General features: G+C 35.0%; 1 protein-coding gene across 1 annotated transcript; it reads right to left on the reverse strand.

Annotated features, from left to right (window-relative positions):
• Positions 1-1,370: 1,370 nt before the first annotated feature.
• LOC102886666 (olfactory receptor 8A1) lies at positions 1,371-2,337 on the reverse strand. The gene has a single exon (XM_006915223.1). The coding sequence runs from the start codon at positions 2,298-2,300 to the stop codon at positions 1,371-1,373; it is 930 nt and encodes a 309-aa protein (XP_006915285.1). The 5' UTR covers positions 2,301-2,337.
• Positions 2,338-11,923: the final 9,586 nt, after the last annotated feature.

The raw sequence follows: 11,923 nt of genomic DNA on the forward strand, positions 1-11,923 counted from the left end.
TCACAGTGGCAGCAGGAGCTCATATCTATTGTGAAGTCACTTTGGGGGCTCCCTCATTCCTTCTTCAGTTATTCAAAAACTGTAAGCAAGTACGAAATCTCTTTCTGCTTGAGGTAACTAGAGTTATTTCTGTTTCCCATAATAAACCACTGATTGATACAATAGTATACCAAAAATAGCTAGAAATGATAAGAGGGTGTCCTCAAATCTTTTGCACTATATCAGGCTGCTGAGTCTATAAACAAGAGAGCAGGGAGAAACTGTCCCATGCCCATTGATTTTATTGAGTGAGGTTGGCAGTAGATCTAGCAATTATTTAAACAGGACAAGAGATTTCTGCAGCATGTATAATATAGGATGAACAAGCATCTTGTTTTGTTTGAGACTGAGGGGTTTCCCAAGATATGGGGCTTTCGGTTCTAAAACCAGATTGAGTTGGTCACTCTAGTGTAATCTTTCCTTAGTCATCTTGAAGAAGTTGCCTATATGTGGGAAGAGGCTAGGGTGGTTGATAAAATATGGGGGTCTGAGAAATTATTTTCAAGAAGCATTTGAAATTGGAAAAGCATAATGAAGCAGGCTTAATAAGCTGCTCAAAAGGCAAAGCGAATAATGATTTAGAGCCAGGAGTATGGGCTCCAGAGTCACTTAGGCTTGGGTTTAAATCTTAGTGTCTTCGTTTACCAGCTCTGATTGAGCAAGTGACTAAACCAAGTTTCTATGTCTTTGAAATGGGGATAACAATTGTATCAATTTGTTGTGAGGTATAATTGAAATATGGCATATAAAGCATTTACAAGAGTTACATGACTCAGAATAAACACCCGAAACCATGTTAGCAGCTAGTATTATTTTTATTGTTACTAAGATTACATAACAGAATCATGTAGAAATTCTTGGGCAGGAATAAGTAGAGAGGAATGAAAGAGACGAGGAAGAGTCTAGATGATAAAGGGACTGTGTATTACTTCCTGGTGACTTTCAAATTCACCTCTCTTTGCCTTGTGCATGCCTAAATGCACAAAAGTAAGAACTGGGTTGAGAAATAACAAATGACTCTCAAACTCAATGCTGAAAGTTTAAAATTTACGTTAAATTTCAATTAAGTTAGTAAATGTTTACCAAAGGGCTCAAGATAGAGAAAATGGATCCCAAATGGAAGAAAAGATGAACTTGAAATCAGCTGGCTTTAAACAGCAATGAGAGTAGAGAGAGGGGCAGAAGGAAGAGAGAAGAAGAAAAGGAGATATTCACCCAACCATGTGGAGAGTGATTGTTCCAGATTGTGGCTGGGCACTCGCAGGCAGGGCTTCCTGTTGGTATTTATAACAACTTAATTTTAAAACTGAGAAAGAATAAAGACATTTGCATCAAAACATTTTTCTCCTCAGTGTTTTCTGCATAGCAGCCTTTACCTCCTTGTTCCTCAAGCTGTAGATGAAGGGGTTCAGCATGGGGATCACTGTGGTGTAGAACACAGAGGCCACATTCTCCTGGGCCAGGGAACTGGCTGTGGAGGGTTTTAAGTACATGAACGAAACAGACCCATAAAATAACCCCACAGCTGCAAGGTGGGAGCTGCAGGTGCTGAAGGCTTTGGACCTCCCCTCTGTGGTACTGATGCGGAGGATGCTGGAGAGGATGAAGGCATAGGAAACAATGACTGTTACGCTGGTGACTACAATGTTAAATCCAGCCACAAAGAACACTGTCATCTCAATATCATGGGTGCTAGTGCAGGAGAGCTTCATGAGTGAGAGGACGTCACAGAAGTAGTGACTGATGAGGACCTCACAATAGGGCAGTTTTAACATGAAGCCAACTTCAATTGTTGAGCCAATGAGCCCCATGACGTAGACCACAGTCACCATCAGGGAGCAGACGTGATGAGACATGATGATGTTGTAAAGCAAAGGCCTGCAGATGGCGACATAGCGGTCATAGGCCATCACCATCAGCATGTAACTTTCTGCAATGACAAACACAAGGAAGAAGTAGAGCTGTAACATGCACCCGGCATAAGAGATGATATTCTCCTCTGACACAAAGTTCACCAGCATTTTAGGGGTAATGACAGAGGAGTAGCAGAGATCCACAAGTGACAGATTGCTGAGGAAGTAGTACATGGGGGTGTGAAGCTGAGCATTCAGACAAATCAGTGTTATTATACCCAGGTTCCCTATCATGGTGACTGAGTAGATCAGAAGGAAGAGGAGGAAGAGGGGGAGCTGGAGCTCTGGCCGATTTGTTAATCCCTTGAGAATAAATTCTATCACTGTGGAGTGATTTTCTGCAGCCATTCTCTTTTGTCTGGGAGCCCTGTGGGGATAAAAGAGAAGAGCCTATGAAAGGCTATATATGAGCCTCTCCGATGAGGCCAGTTACCAACCTCTGTTTCTGAGTGAGTGATCTTGAACTCTTTCCTGATTGTTTGTCTCTGTACTCCTTCTAATGTTTTCTAGAATTCAGACAGTGTGGGTGTGATTTAGAGGAAATGAAGGTAAGAAAAAAAGGGCCTCTCCTGGAGCTTTTACCACCTTCATGTTCCTCAAGTAACCCAGAGTTGAGTACTAGTGTGTTTTATTTATAGGTTTGACAAAGAAGCTCTCCCTTGTCATCTAGGCAATCCCAAAATATTACCCATAAAATGAAAAAATGTGGCCACCTTATCTCAAAACCATATAGTGTGGTCTGGTAGTTAAAACCCTACGAGTTACTGAGTGACAAATCAATTTCTACATGTGAGAAATAAATGGAATTATAAGATCAATTCCCAAAGTTAAAAAATATATATAATGGAATAATATACATGGAAATATTTTCCAAATATTCAGTTGCTATACAAATGTGAATTTTCATTAGGCATCTGGACTTTGTCCTAATTTTTCACTGAATCTGGGGTTCTAGGGTAGTTATTCTTAGTTTGGGTCACACATAATAGTCACCTGGGGAGCTTTAAAAAATAATGTCAAGTTCCTACATATAGTAATTCTGATTTATTGATTCATGGCATTTTCTGGGCGTTGAGCTCTGTTTCTGGGCAGGTGGTAAAGACATTGACGATTTTGTTTTCTTTCATTGTGAGATTTTTTTTTCCAAATTTTGTGTTTATTCTATAGCTTGAAAAATAGGCATTAGATGCAGTTCATCCTGAGAAAAAATAAAACTACTGAGAAACAAACAGTTCAAGATTGGTTGCTGAGAGGACTCAAGAAAAGTTCGGGTTGGATCAGGATTAGGAGTAAGTAGGTAGAAGTAGAACTAGAATATAATGCAATTTACAAATCAAGAGCAAACTGATCTAAGTGGGAAATGGATATTTTACCTCATCCCCCTGTTTGCCTACCTTTAAGTCCTGGTGTCCTTAGTAGTCACTTTAATTGTGGCCACTTTCACTCTTCACATCAAATGTATCCTCTGAATAATTATCATCTTTCTTATTGCTTCACTATATTTCTTTGCTGTTGATTTTCAAGTTACTACTTATTGTATATCTGTTTTTAGAGTCAACTTATAATCAATGCAGAGAAGATGTGTAGCTGATCGTAGTTATACGCAGATGCCCAAGAGACTCCCTGACAGGAATGTGGGTGTAGCTAAGTTAAAATGGCAGCTTAAAGTTGGTCATGAGAAGCAACTCCTGTCCCTGGGTGTTGCATTGTCTTGTGATGATTTTCCTTCATTTGTCCTTTCTACCTAATAAGGCAAAACAAAACAAAACAAAACAGAAGAAAACAAAATTTAATAAGCAGGTAGTATTTTGCTTCTCATAAGTTGCTAGCTAGAAGTAATTTAGTAGATTCTGTTGAGTAATTGTCTGGTGGTGAGTGCGAGCCCTTTGCAGGTCATTTGCCTGACAAGGGCTGAGGTTTCCCAAGTTCTAAACAAGATTGGTCATTAGATGAATGGCCTTAAAATGACTCGAATCCTTAGTTTTTATTATTCTAACTTATGGATGAGCAAAGAAAAGTTCCATATGCGTGAAAAAAGTATAATTTTTTAATCTGAAGGATTTCAAAAAATATAGTCATTCAGAATAGTTAAAAGTTAGTGAGTGGACTTCTACTTCTGCCCATGAAGAATGAACTGTATTTGCATCATAAACAACTAGAAAATCAGACAAGGTGTCCGAAACAAACTTTTCAACGTATTTGACAACAGGCGGTACCAAAGTGATTCCCAAGAGGAGGAAAACAAACAGTAGGAGCACAATGATTGCACCAGCTTCCCTGCCTATAGGAACTTCCCATGCCACACTCCGGTAGGCAAATCCAGAAGAGATGAATATTGTAAAACCTGGAACAGCCAAGAAATAAAAAAGAGCTATAGGTAATAATCCAATACTCGAGATAAAATATGATAATCAAAAACAGTCCAAAAAAAGGCAAGAAAAGGAAAAAGTGGAATAAAAGCAGTCAGTAGAAATAGAAAACCTGTGGCAGGATGTTAGACTTAAGCTCAGCCATATCGATAATTGAATTAAATGCAAATGGTTTAAATGTTCCACTTAAAACGCGGAGACTGTCATGTTAGATAAAACGCATTGCCCAATGATGCACTTTTCCAGAAAATCCACTTTAAATATAATGACGGGTAGCTAAAACTATAAGAATGGAAACAGATATACTATGAAAACGTCAATCAAAAGCAAGCTAGAGCGCGTATGTCATCATTAGGCAAAGTAGACTCCAAAGCAAGGAATATTACTAGAAATAAGGAGGGACATTTCATAATAATAAAGGAACTAATTCATCAAGGTGACATAATATTCCTAAACGAGTTCATCTATTAATAGAGTTTCAAAATACAAACTGACAGAACTGAAAGGAGAAATAGACAAGTTCACCATTAGTTGGAGATTGCAATACTCCTCTTTCATTAATTAACAGAACTAGTGGAAAAATTAGTAAGGACATAGAAAATATTCACAAATTGACATTTTTTAGAACACTCCACCCTGAAGCAGCATAATACACAATCTGTCAAGTGCACATGGAACGTTTTTCAGGATAAAATCTATTCTAGGCAATTAAATAAACAACCATACCTTTAAAAAGTTGAAATTATATAGAGTATGTACCCTTACCACAATAGATATAAACTATAAATAATTTATGGAGAGATCCCTGGAAAATCTTCAAATATTTGAAAATCAAACCACATACTTTTAAATAACATATAGGTCAAAGAAGAAGTCACAAATTAAGGTAGCAATTAACATTTTGAATTGAGTGAACATGAAGACACATCAGTTAAACTTTTGAGAATGCTGCTAAAGCAATAGGGAAACTTGTCATTAAATGAATATTTTAGAACAGAAGGAAATTCCGAGATCAGTAATCTAGGCTTTCACCTTAATAAACTACAAAAAAAAGATGCAGAATGAAGAAAATAATATAGAGAAGCATGGAAATCAATGAAATAGGAAACAGATAAACAGTAGCACTAAATCAATTAAACTAAACCTGGTGCCTGAAAACACCAATTTTATATATCTTTCATATATTATATATTATGTATTACATATTTATTATATATTACATATTTACATGTAGAGAGAGAGAGAAAATGAATCATGTAACATATGAAGGAGCAGAAATAAGATGAGACACCTTGGTGACAATACTGGGACCTAAGATAGAGGGGATTCGACACAGGAAATCAGCAAAGGGAACTCTAGGCTGACAGCCTCAAGTCGGTAGAGTAGTCCAGAAAGGGCAGAGCATAGAGGTCTTCAGGAGAGAAATGAAAGTGGTACATTGTCCCAAATGTTTGGACATTTGGAAAATAATGTTAATGGGTATTCGACAGATACTAGGGAGTGTATGAAAATGTAAAGGAGATACTTAGTATTATTACAATTATTATAATTCCAGGCAAAATTACAAGTGGTTCAAGTAATTAAACATAATCAAAAGTACAATATTCGGATCTGTAGTGATGATTCACTGTAGAATTAACAATGATAATGAAGTCTGCATTATCATAGTTCTAATACTCAGACATTAGGTACGAGAATCAAAAATTAGAACTGTTTTAGGAGAAAAAGGAGAGAAATTGGGGTGAGGAAGTGTTGATAAATCTGCATCTATGTTAAGTGGAAGTCATTCAGTAAATATTTATTAATAACTATTAAGAGCTAAGTCCTGTTATAGGCTATGAATAATGTCTAAATAATGAAAATCTCAAAGAGCACTATAAATATAATGGAGAAACTAGAGGCAAATACCAGAGGAAACAGATAAAAGATTTGAAAGTTGTTTCCTCTTGGCAGTAGAGTTGGGGTTGGGGATGCTTGTGGCAGATAACTGTTACTTTTTATTATTAAACTTTTAGTAATATTTGAATTTTAAACTGTGTGCATGTATTATTTTTAAAAAATAAAATTGATTAAAATATTGTATTCTGTCATTTTTTTACTAGTGGTATTAACAGATCATATTTTTAGATAATGAAGCATAATTGTATTAAAAATATATTTGACATTGAATGTGATAGTTAAAGACGGAGACTCAGAAGTCAGACAGAGCTACTAGGTTAAATTCCAGCTCTGACTTTTACTATGTGATCTGAAGCAAGTCATATGACCTTGCTACTTCTAAGCATTCTTGTCTGTAGACGGGGAAAAATAATATCTACCTCATAGTGCACAGTCCCTAACATATAGTATTGCATAGAGTAAGTGGTCGATATCTATTATTATTAATTATAGCCTCAGGTAATAATATCAAACCATGACCTCATTGTTTTCATAGAGATGAAACACAAAAATAACATACCTCTCAGCAAGCATGCACTAATATGTGCAGGAGATGATATTTATAGATATCCTATCTCTGAGATGTATTTCTAAGATGAAAAAAATTAAATTCTTGCTAATTTCTTCCTCAGATAATTGCTGATACTTTTGTAATCCTTTGTGTACACAATTCTTTCAGAGATCAGTCTTATGTACCACTCCTAAAATCTTCAGGAAAGGCGAGAATGTTCTTACAGCAGAATTATTATTCCCATTTTAGTAATGGGAAACTGAAGTGCCAAGATTTTAGGACTTCCTTAGGGTCACAGAACTTGATAGTGTGTGACTTGGAAGCTCAAGCCTAATTATGCTGTCTCTAAATCTGTGCTTTTTCCTTCTTCTGGTTTGTAGCCTTGTAAGTCTGCTCAGTTATGGCTCTAGGCAATATGTAGCTGCACAATATTGAAGTTCGCTCTTTATAATACGGGGGGTGGGGGAAGAGGGATGCTACATTATATTATCTACTCTCCAGGACAGGGACCAGCAAACTCAGCCAGATCCAGCCCGCCACCTGGTTTTATGATAAAGGTCCAATGGAACAAGACCACATCCATTCCTTTATGTGTGTAGACGCTGCTTTCCTATTGGAGTAGCAGAGTTGAACAGAGGCAACAGAGATCTTAGGCACTGCGCAGCCTAAAACGCATACTATCTGGCCTCTTCTGGAAACACTTGCCAATGCCTGTTCTAGGAAACTGATGCTCAGTTACACAGTTACCCAAGGTCACTGGGCTAGTAAAAGGTAGAACTGGGCCTAGAACCCAGGATTTGTGATTATAGGTCTTTTTCATTCTCCACCACACCATGCTGCCTTGCTATAACTTTTCTTTCTGTGACACTTTATTCTTATATTTTAAGTAAACTTAATTTAATACATTAAGGCCCAGGTGGGATCTACTGCTATATTTCCAGAAACACTTTTTTTTTTAATTAAAAAGCCAATGTGTCGGCATTGCAGAAAAGTAAACAAACAGGCAAAAATAAAATAATCATATTCTAACTACCAAGAATCTAAAACTGCTATGTATATTCTAGCAGATCTTTTTCTATGTATATATGTGTGTACATATAAAGGCATAAATATACCTTTTTTTAACTCAAAATGAGCATACCATACATATTGCTTTATAACCTGCTTTCTTATATAGCATTAAAAGACTGACTCAGCAACAACAATAATGTTACTTGTACTTGTGATACTGATGACAAGGAAACCTGTGCTATCATAAACTTTATACCTTTAATTACTGGCAGAGAGATATTTAACTTTTTAATCACTAGTAAGAGCAAGAATTTTGAATTGTATTTCAATTTTTTAAAAAGAGATACACTATCATCTAGATAGTGATAATAGATTTAAAAGTTATCTTACATATCCCCTTCCATCAAATCTTAGTATCCTACAATGATAAGAAACAGAAAATCCACTTAAAAAATATCATTACCAACAATCAAAATTTGTTATAAAACAGAATACTGTTACCACGTAGAGTTTGTTCTTGCCACTTGGTGTGAATATGTTTTCTATTGCATAGAAAATTGTGGGCAACAGAAAGATAAGTTTTATTCCTGTAATCTTCTAGACAATTTATACATGATCCACAAATTTCATAGCAGTTGCTAAAAATCTTACCAGTACTTTTATCAGGTTTTACCAGAAGCTCAGAATTGCTGCTCATGACTACACTCAGAATTACATAGTCATAGACAATTATATTTCCTTTTCAAGGGAGGAAAAAGCAGTGAGAAGGGGCATATATGCTTGAAAATAGTATATATAAAAGGTTTGCATTACAAATGGGAATTCATGGAAGACATTTTGTTCTCATCTTACACAATTGCTTTAAGATTAGAATTGAATACCTCCATTGAGGAAAACTGGAACACCGTTACCTGGAAATCTTAGGCGGTACTTTGTTTTCAGTGATAGAGATATAAATATCAGAAAATAGAAAGCCACCAGGTTTACATCTATTTCCAATCAAAGGGCCTACCCGGTCAGAAAAATGAGTCACTGAGATTGGGAGCTCTGGTATGTTTATATAGGGACAGAATCTCCCCTGGGATATAGCCACTCCAGAGACTGTGTTTACACTTGTGTTCCAAAAGGTGTTTTGCTTCCCAGGTGTGTTCATTTGTCATCTGTTGGCAGAGTTACCCTGCAACCTGGGAAGCTTGGTGCCTAATGCCAGCACTGGGACATCTTTAGCTCCATCATCATTATCGTCGTTACCATGACCACTTTAGACATTACCATCAGGATCTTCATCACCTTCACCAACATCATCAACTTTGGCATCAGTCACCACCATCATGGTCAGTATTCATCATTAGTTTTTGAACTTTAAGTACAATGAATTATATTTGTAATCTTTATTATTAAAAGGGCTTTATTTTACATCTTTCTGTATTGGTCATTTCTCCAAAAACAAATTCATTGAATTTATAAAACAGAAACTTGTTAATTTTAGTTAACTGTTTTGTTTTATTGGAACAGATGAACTTTATATTAAAATAATATAATAAAACTTGCTTAGTTTTATTATTTATTTTATTTTTTCCAGCTTTATTGAGATATGGTTAACAAAAATTTTATGTACTTTAGTTGTGTATGTGATTTTTTTAAGTGTACCATGTAATAATTTGATATAAATATATAGTGTGAAATAAGTACCATGATCAAGCTAATTAACATATCCATCACCTCAGATAGTTAACATTTTCTTTTTACTTAACTTAAGATCGACTCTCAGAGTAAATTTTAAGTATACAAGAGTATCGTTAGCTATAGTCACCATGCTGTACACTAGATCCTCAGAATTTGTTCATCTTATGATTGTAAATTTGTACTTTTGACCAACATCTCCCCATTTCCCCCTTATGCCCCTGGAAAGTACCATGCTTGGATTTACAAGTAAATAAATATTTAATTCTACCTATGTCTATTTGGTAATTTTGGTTATCTGATGCTTGATGTCTAATAGATTCCTTAGGAAAAGATCATGGCAAGAAGATCCCCTGAGTTTTTATCAGTTAATAAGCAGTGTGTCTTCAGCTTTTATCATTGAAATCAGATAGGCTATATAAAAATTAATCATCCCTGGTTCACATTTAATTTTTTTATTATCTCAAATCTATTATTCCATTTTCTTCTTCTGTAAAGCATTGTTGTCAAAACATTATGATTTTTTCCCTCATTAGATAATTGGTATTTTTGCATGGGTGCCCAAAAGCTCTTTTCATTTTCTCAAAGGTTCAGTAATTTCATTAGAATTTGGTTTGCTGTTTTTCATTCTGAGTCAGTATTCTTTGGTATGCTGTGTTCCTCGTTGATACATGCTTCAATCCTTTTCTTTCTTTTTTTTTTAACTCAGAAGAATTTTCTCAAACTCTAATTTTTAGTATTTGTTTTGTTCCCCTGCTTTTGTTATCTTTTGGGGTCTGCTATTCTGTATATATTGGATTATCTTTGTCTAACTTTGAAGTTAAAAATTTCTCTTGAATTCTTTCTTTTCTTTTGATTTTAAATTGTCTCTCCTTTTCCACATGTTTTTTTCTTAAGGGCTTTTTTATTGTGTGTATTTCCTCTTCTATTACTTTAGTTTAGTCTTCATTTCCAAAATATTTTTTCTTTAACTTCTAATTATTTTCAGTGTTCTGTTGCCTAAATTATGAGTTTTTGTATATTCTGATTTATAGTGTTCTTTCACATCTTGTAGTATTTTTCTAAATTATTTTAGTGCATTTTGAAACAAGATTGGAGTGTTCATGTGTTTTGTATGCATGTCTTTTGACTATGCTTTTCTTTTTCTGTCTTTTTTCTTTCCTTTTGTATAACTTTTTTCTGTTCTATCCTCTCTCCCCTCCCACCTTTATTTTTTTAGGAAATTTTTTCTCACATGTATATTTTGTCATAGAATAACTTTATATCGGCTTTGAAAACCTAGGTACTTTTGCTCATTTTAAGAATCTCTATTGTCACTGTGGTGTGTAGTTTGGATTATATTTTCAGAAATTTCCTATCAGTGTGGGGTTTTGTTCTGGAGAAGAGTTGCGGATGATTAGATTTGACTTATAAAGCATAGACTGATGCAGCCCCTTCAGACCTGTCCTTGGAACTCATACTTACCTGTTATCGGAGTGTGTTAAACCCTTCCCAGTTTCTGCTGCTATTCTCAATCTAGCCTGCTAAGATTTCCTATGAATGATTTTTGGTCATTTTAGAAATTTCAAGTTTGTCTAATGTCATCTTGCCTTTTTTGTTTTCTCTTGCACAATTATTGATAACATGCATATTTTATAATTTTTGATTGTTTATTCCTATCTGCTGGCATTTTGAGACTCATGGATGTAGTCATCTACTTTCATTATGGATATTGTCCATGGATTTTTAATTTCACACTGAATCTTTTTAAGAGGAATCGGGGGCAAGAAACAGTAGACGAATACAGCAAACATATTTCCAGAATTCCATAAGGCATTCTTTTTGTATATATTTAGAAAAAAATATATTCATTTGAAGTATATATTTACAAAGAATATAAATTTATTTTTATATTCATAAGAATAAATACATATGTGAAAAATATTTTCACAAAGTAAATTCCTAAAGAATATGTTCTTTAATATTTTGAGTATATTGAAATATTCTTTAAGTATTAATAATAGTAATACCTACTGCTTACTTTATATCAGGCATATATTCTCATGCATTTATTTTTTCTTGGCTTCTATTGGTTTTTCTTTCTCTCTGTCTCCAATATTTAGCAGTCACTAAAATCCAGTCAAAACTGAATAGATAAGACTTCTACATGCAGCCATGGTTGAGTAACTAATACAAGATTTGCCTTCTTACCATAAACTAGAAAACTAGAACAATATATGAAACAACTCTAGACATCTAACATTAGGCATCTTTGGACTTAGATTTGTGAAGGGAGACAAACCAGGTGAGTCTTATAGTTGCCCAAGATTTTATTTAGAGGTTCTATCCACACTCTGCCACAATAGGGGCAACCCAAGCAGATCACAAAATTGTCACTGAGTTCTGGAGTCAGAGATCAGAGATCAGGGAGGCTGAGTCAACTGGAATTTATGGGGAAGAGGACTTAAGCCAGGCAGAGA

The sequence above is a fragment of the Pteropus alecto genome, unplaced genomic scaffold, assembly GCF_000325575.1.
Source record: "Pteropus alecto unplaced genomic scaffold, ASM32557v1 scaffold135, whole genome shotgun sequence".
Classification (NCBI taxonomy): Eukaryota; Metazoa; Chordata; class Mammalia; order Chiroptera; family Pteropodidae; genus Pteropus; species Pteropus alecto.